General features: G+C 40.4%; 1 protein-coding gene across 3 annotated transcripts in view; it reads right to left on the reverse strand.

Moving 5' to 3' along the window:
- Positions 1 to 14,783, reverse strand: part of hspa12a (heat shock protein 12A) — an 86,562-nt gene that overhangs the window by 44,633 nt on the left and 27,146 nt on the right. For all 3 annotated transcript variants that reach the window (XM_055646919.1, XM_055646920.1, XM_055646921.1), the window contains exon 2: positions 1,539 to 1,612. In XM_055646919.1, the coding sequence (XP_055502894.1) occupies positions 1,539 to 1,612 (74 nt within the window). The remainder of the gene's footprint in view (positions 1 to 1,538; positions 1,613 to 14,783) is intronic.

Below are 14,783 nucleotides of genomic sequence, written 5' to 3' on the forward strand. Positions count from 1 at the left end.
GAATCAGCATGAATGCTTTGGGTTCAGATCAGAACCTGGAAAAATTAAACCCGTTTTAACATGCATTAAAAAAGTGGCAATGGAGAAGAGAATAATAGGGACGAATGAAAATAGTTAATAGCCATAATAGGTATGAGATTGAGAGCATTGTATTATGCTAAAATGGATTATGAATTCTGTAGATGCATTTGGCCTTTGACATTAACAGAACCAAATCTGCTAATGCTAAAATCAATGTAGTTTAGTTTAAGAGATACAGCACGGAAGCTGGCCATGCTGAGCCTGTGTCGACCAGTTATCACCCATACACTATTTGTGTCCTGTACTCCAGGGACAATTTGCAGAAGCCAATTAATCTACAAACATGCCATCTCTAGAGTGTGAGTGTACAGATAGCACCCATAGTTAGGATCAAAAGTGGATCTCTGGCGATGTAAGGCAGTGCCATAGTGCCATCCCTATTTTTTGTATATAATGATTGAAATTTGCCATAGCAAATTTCAATCATTTTTCTCATAGCTCTGTGCAATGGTTGGAAGTCTAATGAACATAACCTTGCCTTCACAGTGACATGGGCAGTGCTTGTTGTTGGCATTCAATCAGTGTGGTACAAGCTCCAATGTGGAAACACAAATAATTTCAGGCCACTACCCAAAGAAGAAAGATGGAGTCCTCCCAAATGACTTGGCCATTGTACATCCTTTGACCAAAGTTAGATCAAATTATTGAATCTTGCTATGGATTAAAGCTGATTATTCCCAAATTATGACAGTGACAACCCTCAAAAGTGTACCTTTGACTCCACAGTTATATAAGACTCGATGACAGAAGTGCATATTTTCCTTTTCTTTTTTCCAGTTTTAATGGAGTGCATCCAAGGTGAAAGGTGGGAAGAGTTCACGAATGTCAACCAAGCTATTTGGCTTTGATTTATATATTGTTTAAGACAGAATGACTCTCAGCACTAATGCATTCTCAGTCAGACTCTTTATCACATTCTAGTGCTGGGCATGTCAGACACTGGCTTTTTCAAGTATCTCATCATTCGTCATCACTATTACAGGGATGTAAAAGGAAAAATATTGAACAAACCCATCAAGGACACTTAAAATAAAGCAACTCCGTCAATTTATAAAGAACCTTTAAACGAGCTAAAATGTCACAAGCATTCAATAGGGGCTTTATCAAACAAAATGATCAAGAAAGCAGATTTAGATGATTTCTTAAATTATTTCTTGAAGATTGAAAGAAAGAGGGTAAGGCTGGGGTTTCTGAATCTCACACCGTAGCAGCTAAGAGGATGGGAGGCAAGTTTGAGAATGAAGATTACATTAAAAACATCAAACATGGATCAAATCTAAGTTGCTATTTCAGGCAAGCTATCACAAAGGAAATCGTCTTACGTTATTGGCATCATTAATTACATTATATATCTGTTATTTAATAGATCTGACAGAGACCTCTAGTAATGATAATAATAATAATATTGTATCAAAATGAATGAGAGATATTTGTAGAGAAAGAAAACATGATCTTACCGGGGACACGGAAGGGCTAAGTGGGGTGATTCCAGGGTCTCCCAAGCTTTTAGCTGGCGATGCAAAGACATTTTCTGTCAGGAATGGAAGAATGAACATTATTGAAGAGAGTATTATTAAACATAATCATCTTTTCATATATAACATAAGAGATAATTCATTCTGATTTGCCTACAAACTTGAGAAATAATTAATTTTATTGCATTTATGAGTTAATATGTCAGGAAAAGCATTGAATGAAGCCTCACTAATACCTCTCTTTGTATATTTGCTGTGTTTTTCCATCACATTATCTTTTATTTCAGTTACATGTAATGTTTTAACCATATTGAAGATTTAGTTCTTGCATCGATCTGAATCTGAAATTGAATTTAGATTTTTTTAAACATATTAAAGGTTAGGGCTGGCACAGTGGCACGGCAGTAGAGTTGCTGCCTTACAGCACCAGGAGCCTGGGTTTGATCCTAACTACAGGTGTTATCTGTATGGAATTTGTATGTTCTCCTCGTGACCGCATGGGTTTTCTCCGAATGTTCCAGTTTCCTCCCACCCTCCAAAGATGTACAGATTTGTAGATAATTGGCTTTGGTAAAGATTGTAATTTGTCCCTAGTGTGTCGGATAGTGCTAGTTTAAGGAGGTGACCACTGGTCGGTGCTGACTCAGCGGGCCCGTTTCCACGCTGTATCTCTAAAGTCTAAAGTCAGAAGAGGGAGCAATTATTCTTGCAAGCATGTTTACATATTGTCATCATTCATTTAACAAGTGAGGATGCTACATAAATTATCCCAAAATACAGTAACTCAAGTAGGTTAATTAAATACAAATCAGAAGAAATGTGTACTTTATGGCTAAATCTGTTTAAGCACATACACTTGTTAAATGTCAAAATTACCACCCTAATTATTCAAAAATTCATCTGACACAAATATAATTTGAGAGCAAATGACCTCTGATTTTTTTTTATGTCAATACACCTAAATGGCATCTTATATTACTTCTATTACCACAAAAAAAAAAATCACTTGTCTAGCTGATAGTCACAAAATTCTCTCCTGTTTTTTTTGGCCCCACATTGGGTTCTACTTATCCAGCAATGGGTTAATCACAAGTACTATTATCTGTTCTGCCTGCAGCTGCAAATCAAAAAACATTTGGGTTCAGGCCATCTTTCAGGGTCATGGGGTGCACATCCTTTCCATTGACATCTGATGACAATGTGGGCAGAACACAGCAAAAATACTTCTGTCAGCATGTTGAGGAAAGGAAACTACATTTGTGCATCATCTTCAATAGTATTAGCACAACAACTATGAAAGTAAAAGTGACCAACAATCTATTCTTTAATCTCACTGACGCTGTTAGCTCAGCAAAATTCGTCAGTGCTGCAGATTCAGATCAGTTTCTTTTTTTTATTTTTAGAGATTAGCGCGGAAACAAGCCCTTCAAACCACCGAGTCCACGCCAACCAGCAATCCCTGTACACTAGCACTATCCTACACACTAGCGCCAATTTGCAAACTTTACCAAACCCAATGAACCTACAAACCTGTACGTCTTTGGAGTGTGGGCGGAACCGGAGCACCCGGGAAAAACCCATGCAGTCACGGGGAGAATGTACAAACTCCAGACAGACAGTACCTGGACTCAGGATTGTACCCGGGTCTCTGGCACTGTAAGCCAGCAGCTCTACCACTGTGCCACTCCATCATATTGTTATATATACCAGGGTGTAATGAAATTCCCTGTTCACATGAAAATTACAAAGTAATTGAGTGTAAATACAGTACCCCTGTAATAATAAACACCACAATAAATACAATGAGGCGTGCAAAACAGCAGAATGGTGCTAAGATTATAGTTTAGTTTAGTTTACAGATCTGAATTGTAGTGTGATCTGAAATAGGATAAAGAAATAGTAAAGTTCAATAACGGAATACTGTGACTAATGGATTAACGGGAGCAAATGCTTCCTGAGTGTGGATCTCGGTTACATATTGATGTCTTTGATGCGAGAGAAATATAATAGGGTGCTTCCTGTCTTCAGGAAGTACAGCATTTGGAAAGAATAGTAATGATTATTTTTTTCTGATGGGCTTTTTGAACAATTCAAAATGCATCATTCAATTTATATATATTTCATCCATATAAAGAAATCTGTTTTTCCTGTTTGTAACAAAGGAAAACATCTATACACAGTATTCATCACTGTGAATGTATCCCTGCACTTGTAAAATCTTTGCCAATTTATTTATTACAAAATTGGTTGAAAAGCAATTAAAAGTCGAGGATTAGATTGTGAAAGCTAAGTTCACGAAACAAGTAAAATGATTGCAATCTAATGACCTTGCGGCGAAGTCTGCTTGTGTTGAAGTTAGGCAACTCCTCACAACTGCATAGTTATTCCAAAGCAAATTGTCTGTTGTCAGTGGCATTAGTGAAGGTAATGGGGGCTCTGTGGAACTGTACCAAAGCAAGGCTCCAGTGCCCTCTGGAGAGTTACAGGAAGAGAGAAAATCAGAGATAAAACAAAATCCTATTGAAAAAATCAAAAGCTCTCTGGTTTCAATTGTTTAAAGCGGAATAAAGCCTGCTTGCCAATGCAGAACGGACTGTATAGTGGCACGGAGCATTATTATTAGCATAAATTCGAATACTTTGACAAAGTATTATTTGGATGCCTGGCCTGGAATGAGGTCCATACACGTTAGGCCTTCATTGCTGTCAACTTGTTAATAGCTTTCTTTGCAACTCATATTACAGATATTTTTAATGGTTTAAAAAAAAAATCATATCCACATATTAAAATGATCTGCTTCATAACATCTTTATACAAGTTCTAAACATAAGTAAATTCAGGTGCAAATATACCTATAAATTAATTGTGCTTGAACACACAAGCATTATAAAATGGAGGATTTTAATTGTCATTTATTCTTAGACTGGCCCAATAAATGTTCAACTCTCAAAGGAACTTGAATATTCACTTTGAACAAAGAAACTCCTTCTTTAATATTAAGTTCCAAAGGAAGACCACCAGACTGAGGAACAGATTCTTCTCCTCTGTTACCCAGCTTCTCAATGGTTGTTCCATAATCTAGGGAACTGTCCGATTCACCTCTACCCCATTGCAGTCATTGGACTTTGGCTATGGAACTCGTAAGCTACAATGCTGAGAACTATATTCTGTACTCTGTACCTTCCCCTTTGCTCCATCTATTGTACTTGACATTTACTTGATTGTATTTATGTATGATATATCTGATCTGATCAGGAGGGCAGAGGGAGAATGAAAAGTGGTGATGGGCAGATCAGGAGAAGTCCAGCAATTATGTTGTGGGTAAGAATGTTGAATTTACAATAATCATCAGCTGCATACCAGTGGGGTTGGGACAATCATAGAGGGAAATTGGACCCATTCTTTCCACAGGAGGGAATCCTGAATGTGGAGGGTTTGGTGGACAGGTTGTTGGTTGTGGGAGCGGGTCAAATCAGAGCTGGAGAGCAGGTTGGAAGGAGGGCATGCAAGTGGAAGCAAGAGGGACTGCAAGGACAGATATAGTTACTGTACTTTATTTGCTAGCAGGCATTCCAGACAAACATATTAGGAAGACCAAGTTGTAATATCAGTGCCTAACTGCACAAGGCACAGTGTTCCAAAACCTTCCATCGTTCACCAAAAGGGGTAAAGCACAATGTTATCATATGTACTCCTGATGCAGAAATTGGGGGTTGCATGTTTGCAAAGCTGACTCACCGGGAACTGCACAGTTAAAGTTTTCTAGTGAAATAAATCAATCAGAATGCAATTATTAATACGTTTCATTCCAGGAAGAAAATGTGAATTTGCATTGTAAGCACTGATCAAACAATTTGGGGATTGCATTGCAAGGCAGATGTAAATATAAGTTGCTGCATTTGTTCATATTAGTCCAGAGCAAGCTCACCAATAATATGTGTTTTTCCAGAACCAGTCAGCTGCCATTGGCTGGTAAGTAACAGTTCACACAGGGACACACGCACACACACACATACCAGAAGGATAAAAAGATACAAAGTGCTGGAGTAACAGCGTCAGGCAACATCCCTGGAGAACACAGATAGATGATGTTTCAGACTGAAGAATGGTCCCGCCCCAAAACGTTATATATCCTCGTTCTCCAGGGATGCTGCCTGACCCACTGACTTACTTCAACACTTTGCATCCTTTTTTTTGTAAACCAGCATCTGCAGTTCCTTGTCTCTACACTAGAAGGAATATCTGTACCTACAATGACAAGTACGATGGAATAAATTCCCCATGTCTCAACGGGAGCAAGTTGAACAAACAATAAGCTCAATAACATGCTGCACAAAGTATTTTGCTTGATAGGCGCACAAGTTCACTCCTTCTACCATCAGTGTACCACGGCTGGTGAAGTCTTGTTTAAAGGATGCCCTACTATAAGTTGCCAAGGTTTAGATATATAATCACTGTCAGTATTTCATCAAGACAACTCTCCAAGCTTGGGATTTATTAGCTGCTATTTGGTGGGGATACATTCACCCCCATGAGCGTCTACACAGGAGAAGGATTCACCATTAACATGTTTTTAAACCTATGCCCCAATGATAACCATGGAAATGCCTGTAGAACCAGCATTTTTTCCAGCATGACCTGTGCTCTCATTCGCAGTCCTTAGTCTAGGACTTGTACTATTACTGTCTATTTCAGAAGCATCTTTGTTATCAAAATCTATCTCTAGACCAATTATCCCATCGGCTTCTGTCCAGCAGCATCTGTGCAATCATCATCAGTTCCACGAAACTTAGAAGACCCAGGATCTGGAGGAAATTGTGCGTGGCACAGTGGTGCAACTGGTAAAGCCGCTGCTACACAGCTCCCGTGGTCCGGGTCAATCTTGACCCCAGGTGCTGTCTGTACAGAGTTTGCACGTTCTCCCTGTGACTGCATGGGTTTCCTCCGGGTGCTTTGCTTCCGTCCCACATCCCAATGACGTGCAGGTTTGTAGATTAATTGGCCTCTGTAAATTACCACTAGCGTGTAGGGAGTGAATGCAAAAGTAGAATTACATAGAGCTAATGTGAATAGTTGATCGATGGTCAGCGTGGACTCAGTGGGCTGAAGGCCCTGGTTCCATACTGCACCTATCTCTAAACTAAAGTAACTTCCAGAGTTTCAAGAGCTAAGATCTGAGAAATGTTAGTTTTATTCTTGTCGGGCCATTTGATTTACATAACTTTACCACAAGGAGAGTGAAGAAACAAATAGTAACAATCAACACTAAAGCAGTGACAAACTTAGGCAACAGACCAGAGTTGAGGGATATATTTTCAGTTTAATATTCAGGTTCTGGGATATAGTGACATTGACATTTAATGCTTCCTAAGACCAGAAGCTCTTTAACTAAAAGCCGATTAACTGAATTAACACTGTCATGTTTTTAAGCGATTCCAATTAACCACATAAAATAAAACTGACAAAGGGGTAGAATGTTGTATAGAAGGCTTAGCATTTCTAAAACATGCGTTTTATCATTCCTGATAGTTCCACAATTCCATGTGGTTTGAACTTTTTTTTCCATAAGGTTACGTTAAATAATTTCAGTTTACAGTTGTATTTTAATGATTATCACGTTTAGATTGTCACTCATGAATAGCAAATGAAAAACTAATTACTTGCAGTACATGCAGTCAGTTAGAACTTTTTGTTTCTCTACAGAATGTTAACTAATTGGCCAAAACAAATACCTATTTAAACATTATTCTTTTGATCACAAATAGCAATTATTTTCATTCAATGCATTCAATAGAAATTGCCTTTGAGTGGGTCGAGGAAGCCATGAAATTACTTGCTATTCATTGGGTGTATTTTTAATTAACTAAACAAAATACTGTGAAATTGGTATTAATTTGATTAAAGAACTCTTTCAGACTCTAGAATTGGCTCATATAATAGTTAGAGGAAATAAATACTTCAAAATTTTACTGTCACAGCTGAGACACCCAGAAGTCAGATATTTGTCCGTGAAAACATTATCTTGTTATGTACTGGTGCAATTGCATGGGCATGTGCCCAAAGACACAGGCATGCAGACAAGAGCACACAGAGACAAACAAATGTGTCATATGCATGGTGCCACAAGCATGCACACACGTGCATAAGTACACATATATCATACATGAACGTACATGCACACACACACATACACACATGCAGTGGACACATTCACATGCATATATACCGTTGTTTATCACTCGTTTCCAAAAGTCCAAGACATCCAGTCTATAGTATTGCGGTGAAGGCTATGTAGATGGATCTAGACTCAAAGGTTCCTTCCACAAAGGTGACAGATGTACAGTATATCTATGCGCACACACACACGTACACATGCGCATAGTGTGTTTATATCCACATTTTTCTAAGTGACTTCTAATTAGATCCCTGAACATCAGTTTTATAACTTATCCCACCATTAAGAATATAACTCGCCTTTAGTTACTGGATTTATCATTCTTTGAACAGAAGTATAATATGTGCAAAAAGCAAACTGCATGAGGAACTCAGTGAGCTGAGCAGCATCAACTTTACTTTCAGTCATTGGATACCAGCCATGAATCTACAGATAATAGCAAGTTTATGGCCTGGGCTTCTCCAATTCATCCTTTCCCTCAGTGACCAAGGATGTAGCCCATCTGTACGTGGCGAGTTATTCACGTTAAATGCATCTAGCCTTCTCAGGAACTCCTCTTCATCAAATTTTAGCTGATCTAGAATCTTGTGAGTTTCCTTCCTTGGTAAAATTTGATGTAAAGTATTTACTCAATATCTCAGCCATTTCTCTGCCTGCTTCAGTAGATTACCTTGTTGGTCTTAGATCAGCCCCATTTTTCTTCTTTCAAGAATTTTAAATATTTAAATGGGATTCCTGTCACACTTCTAATAAAGTTACTGCAACATAATATGAAGTTCTGGATGATTTAATGGAACAATTTTGTTTTTCAGGATGTGCCATCTGTTGTAATTATTGAACCTTACAAACATCCAATTAACCACTAGGTTGTGAAATGGGAAATGTGAAAAGGGTTATATTAAACATTTTGCTTGAATGAAAGGGGAAAATATGCAACACCACTGAAAGTTTATACTCCAGCATGAAGCATTTTACCCTCGGGAAAGTGACACCATACTAATCTGTGAACAATGGGTGATCTAAACAGTGCCAGAAGAGCTACCTTCCTGTTAATTTCATTAAGCAAAAACAATTGCAGCTGATTATAACAACTGGCACCCAAACCTGCAGATGAATTCTTGCAGGAATATGTTCAAGGCAGAATTGTCTTTCTGAGAATGATATCAGGTAATATCAGATGTCTTTCTTTAAACTAACAGTCTTCTGCGGCACTATGGAATGTTTTTTTCTGTGTTATAGGCGTTATATTAACGTGTTGCTAATTTTTATTGGCATCTCACTTTGCAGACCATTGTGCCCATAAAATAGTCCAGCTTTTAGTATTCACATGCTGACTCTCTTCAGAAAACTGCAGTGTCAAATATTTATTCACAACCATGAATCGATTTTAGAAAATCACAAATAGGCGACTATGCATATCTGCAAATACTGGCTAGAATATTCCATACTCATCATGAAATCTAATGGAACATTTATATATACAAAGTAATTATTCAAAGTCGATCTTTGTTTCCTTTCATTCTTTGCTTAACCGGAGCCAAGACTGAGTGTCTGCTCTTGTATTTTATGTATTCCAGTCATCAGCTTGGTGCACTGGTGCTTTCAAATTTATCACTGTCCCGTTTTTATGAAAGTTTGATTTAAATGCAGGAAGGAAGATAACTGGCCAATATCCTAACCAAAAGACTCAATAATACAAAAGCATACAAAAAGATACTTTTATTTGGATTCACTTCTGTTAGTTGAAAAATGTCCACCCACTCATTTTATTTTAGTATGATAGCTAATTCTAGCAATTTAACTTGGCTCTTCATCCTATCAGATTTGATTGTTTTTGTTTGACAGATCTCTGAACTTGGGAATGATTTACTTTTCATTAAGGGCAAAACCACATTCCAATTGTTCTGCCAGTTAAATGAAAATGCATCTTGAGAGAGTAAGAAACCAGAAATCCAGCAGAGGGAGTTTACTTAATAAATTGTAGGGCCCTGTTGTAGAATAGAGACCTAGGAATGAAGGTACGTGGTTTCAAGAAGGCAGCAACATAGCTTGACCAATGCAGCCTGGGGATTGTGTGAATCAAGCACCACTGGAGGCCCGAAAGAGGTCAGACAAGCATGCGGATCGGCAGAGTGGTGGTAGAGGGTATGGACAGCATCTCCCAGGCTTCGCTGACCTCTACATTACCAATCCAGTACTGCCCTGCCAGGACACACGCCTTTAAGACCAAGATAAGACTCAATATTATTAAGGACTTAAAACTTCAAGGTTACAAGGCCCCAGAAACATGGTGGCTCCTGTGTATTGCTGCAGTGAAGTGTACTATTCTTATACTACGATCATTGTACTCTTGTATTTATGTACGATTTTGTTTATATATAACATGATTTTACTGAATTGGATACAAAACAAATAATTTTGCTGTATCTCGATACGTGACCATGGAACTATTGGTGAGGGAGGTGTTTGACATGCTTGCCTTAATCTGACAGGTATTTTGATATTAACAAATCAATGTGACATAAATTGAGGTAATTGAAGCATATGTCAAAATGGTGAAATGAATTTACAGGTTGGAGTGTCCCCAGGTGTTTTTTACCTTTGTCCTTAAATGCTAAAGGTCGTGGGAGATGCTGTTGTAAAAAACATGGTGAGCTACTGGAGTATGTCCTTTTTGTTGGGTGCTGGCGTCACCCATTTCCACCGGGTGGCGCCAGCAATGGCTGCCTCGCCAGCAGCTGTTAGTCCTTTCACCGTTTTTGTTATTTTTAGTGTGTCTAATTGTATGTTTTAAATGTTTCTTAGTGTGTCTTATGTGGGGGGTGGTGGGGGGGGAATAGCGGGAAACAGTTTCCCAGTCACTTACCTGGATGGAGATGCGTCTTTTCTCTGTGTCGCATCTTTGCCCCCACCTTGAGGCCTACCAACTGGATTGCCGCGGCCTTTCCTACCGGAGACCGACCAGAGCTTCAGCAGCGACGCAGCACCGCGGAGCGGGACGATGCCTTGCCGGGGATCGCCTGTGTTGGAGTTCCGGAGTGTTGGGCCTGCTGACTTTAACACCGCGGGGCTGTGGTTTGCGGAGCTTCTAGCCGCGGGGATCTTTTGGCGGGGTTCGCCAGTGTCGGAGCTCCGTCCAGCTCAGCCTGTGGACTTAGGAAGCCGCGGTATCCGGTAAGAAGCGGCCGATTCGGAAACTCCAAGCCGGGAGCGTGTTCCTCCGTTCCGACGCCGGAGTTCTGATCATCCAGGCGAGAGGGCCTGAACATCGGGCCGTCCGTAGCGGGTTCAAAGGCCCCGACCACAGGTGAACAAAGAGAAAGAGTGACAGAACTTTATTGCCTTCCATCACAGTGGGAAACGTTGATTCTGCTGCGGTGGATGTTAATGTTAAACTCTATCATGTATTGTGTTCTTTTTATTTGTATGGCTGTATGGAAATTGCATGTGACAATAAATGTGAACTTGAACTTTAAACGATTTTAACAGCCCTTCAGCCCACACCATGCCAACTATCAATCACCCATTCACACTAGTTCTATGTTATCACACTTTCTCATCCATTCCCTACACAATAGGGGCAATTTTACAGAGGCCAATTAACTTACAAACCTGCACATCTTTGGGATGTGGGAAGAAACCTGAGCATTCAGAGGAAACCCATATGTGTCACAGGGAGAATGTGCAAACTCCAGACAGACAGCACCCGAGGTAAGGATCAAACCTAGGTCTCTGGTGCTCCTCTAAAGCAGCAGCTCTATCACTTGTGTCATTGTTTTTTGTGGAGGTATCAACTCAGTAAGGGTTGCTGTCAAACGTTGTGACAGGATATTTTATTAGCTATATTTATTTAATACCAAACACACAATCAAAGTGCCAAATGTTTTTTTTGGAAGCCTCCTTGCTTACAATCTACCTAGACAAACAAACAATAGCAGCACTAAAACAATAATCTTTCTCCTGTTCTGTAAGCTTTCCTGACTGGTTAAAGTTGTATTTAGACTAATGCCCCTGTCCCACCTAGGAAACCTGAATGTAAACCTCTGGTGACCTTGCGCCCCACCCAAGGTTTCCATGAGGTTCCCTGAGGTTTTGGTCACTCGCCCTAATGGTCAAAAGTGGTTTCCGCGTGGTCGAGGCTTCTTCTATGTTCCTTCGATTATTTAAACAAAATCAAAACCGGCCTCGACTAAAAATAGGTTGCAGTTTGGTTGAAACCAGCGGAGTGGGGTCGCTACTTACTTACAGGCAGTCGAAGGCAATCTCCTTCACTGACCAGCCATTTTGATTGGCTCATTGGAATTTTCAGGACCGAGAAGATCCGACAGAAGGTAAAATGCCCGCTAACGTTATTAAACTTCTTAAAACTGTCTCCACTCCTTTTCCCCCCCTTCACTTCCTCTTTCTCCCCCTTCTTCCCTCCTTCTCTCTCCTTCTCTCCCCCCCCCCCCCCCCCCCCCCCGTGCTCTCTGAAGGACTTACCGTACTCTGTGGCAGCCGTTTACCTTCCTCTTCATCGTGCAGACAGCGCTCCTCCGCTGTGCCTGGCCCCCCACCTTCGCGGTGTGTGTGTGTGTGTGTGTGTGTGTGTGTGTGTGTGTGTGTGTGTGTGTGTGTGTGTGTGTGTGTGTGTGTGTGTGTGTGTGTGTGTGTGTGTGTGTGTGTGTGTGTGTGTGTGTGTGTGTGTGTGTGTGTGTGGTCGGTAGCAAAGATCCTGTAGGATCTTTGGTCAGTAGATGCAGCTCATGCTTCAGTCGAGGCTTTCCAGGCGAGTGACCAAAACCTCTGGCGACTCATGGAAACCTTGGGTGGAGCGCAAGGTCACCAGAGGTTTCCGTTCAGGATTCCTAAGTGGGACAGGTATTGACATGATCATTGGGTGTTGGTGTGTCTTTGGTTCAACATAGGGTTCTTGGTCCCAGCACCCATGTTATCCTAATATTGGCTGTTGCATCCGATAACCTTGCCGCATTGAAAATCGATGCAATCAACAATTAAGCCCTTGGAAGAATAGCTCATGGCTCTCATTCAAACAGTCTGATATCCTTCCTAGTTACCTTCCAATCTGTCCATCAAGATAATTACATACATTTCATCTTGGACAAAGTATGGTAGCATACGTCAGTTTGTAATTGGATTGTACTGACTGGATTGTAATTTATTGCAGAGTAGTTGCATTATTTAATTTACACACCGATCTGCCAATTTTGATCTTGGAGCTACCATACCAAAATGTTTTCCTTGCAGATACTGCCATCAGGTCCAGCTGACTCCTCCCATAGTTTATCCTAAACACATGAGTAACTGAGAGCCAACAAGTCCTGAATGAATAAGTAAAAGAACACATGCTGTAAGGCAAATTAAATGTATCAAACCAGAATTCCCGAAAAATTAAGTGCTATTTTATTTCCCCATGACAGGCAAAAATCAACTGCAACAGGGAACTTTGGTCACCTAGTCCTTGAAGCAATCATCCTGGAGCATCCTTCGAAGAACCCAGCCTTCCCATCACTACCGACATATCAGTCCTGGTGTCCCAGTCCTCTCATCACCTGGTCCCAACACCATTCGAATAGCAGTAACGATAACTCAATGACCATCCATCACTGCCCACATTTCAATGCCATAAAGACATAGAGACATACAGCGTGGAAACACGCCCTTCGGCTTAACTTGCCCATATGAGCCAACTACACTAGTCTCACCTGCCTGCGTTTGACCCAAATCCCTCTAAACCTATCCTATCCATGTATCTGTCCAAATGTTTCTTGTAAATGTATCTATAACAATCTTTGTGTCCACCTCCATCCAAATCTCATTGCCAATATTCCAATCACCTCACCACTATACAATCAATGCTGGCATTCTGATCCCCTCACCAGCATCCATATATCCGATCCCCCCATCTACCCGTTCAAATATCCCAGTCCCCTAAACCCATTGACCAGATGTCATTACCAGTGTCCTGATCCACATTAATCACCATGCAAATACAAGTACTAGGATCCCAATCCTGCAATTGCATCGTACAAACATTAGCGTTGAAGTCTTGAGCATTAGTGTCAATGCCCAATTTCCCCAGCCTGCCACCCATACTAGGGGCAATTTACAGAGGCCAATTAATCTGCAAACCCGCACGTTTTTGGGACGTGGAAGGAAATTGGAGCACTCAAAGGTAGCCGATATAGTCACAGGGAGAACGAGCAGACTCCATATATGCAGCTGAGGTCAGGATCAAATCTAGTTCTCTGGCAGTGTGAGGCAGCACCACTCCCAGCTGCGCCACTATGTCACCCAAATATTTGTGCTCATCTTTCTATTTCAAACCTCGCTTATCCTAGTTATTTTGATTTGCAACACGTGGTTAAACTCCTCAAAGGTATTTGGCAAAACATTGCTATCAGACATTTTTTCATTGTTTTGTACTATTCCTCCCCCCCCCACCACAACCATTTTATGACCGAAGGAAGATTAATTTATTCCATTTTGTTTTCCAAGATCATTTTTATTCCCCTGTAAAAATGATCCTGTTTCTGATCCATAGACATTGCTGAGATTCCAAACATCTAACTAAAGCTTGAAACTGCCAGGAATGTTTCACCAGCTGTTGAACTGCAGCTGTTTTTTTAATGTAAATCATTCACTCAATCTGTCCCTTTAAAGCCAATGCGCAGGATCAACAAAATTTAATTGGTCTTTGTGGCTGCTATTTCACTGTTAAAAAATGCTGACAACTTGTATGTTAGACAAAAAGGTTTTTTTTAACTGACTGACAATGCAGGAATCCATCCATTGTTTAAACAAGCACGTCTTTCCTGATCACATTAATGAAAAAATGAGTGCGCTTTGATCTGAAGCCATAAAGATGATAAAATCTGCAGTTTGTTCCAAACGGGCAAATTTACAAATAACTTCTCTGATTCTTTTTTATTTGACTGCAGAGGCCACAATTACGACTTCCAATGAGGCAACATCCTCTAATGGCCGTTGAGCCACCATTCTGTGTAAGGATTGTTCCCAGTATGCTCCTGGCTGTAAGTACAAGTGTGCTT

The sequence above is a fragment of the Leucoraja erinacea genome, chromosome 15, assembly GCF_028641065.1.
Source record: "Leucoraja erinacea ecotype New England chromosome 15, Leri_hhj_1, whole genome shotgun sequence".
Classification (NCBI taxonomy): Eukaryota; Metazoa; Chordata; class Chondrichthyes; order Rajiformes; family Rajidae; genus Leucoraja; species Leucoraja erinaceus.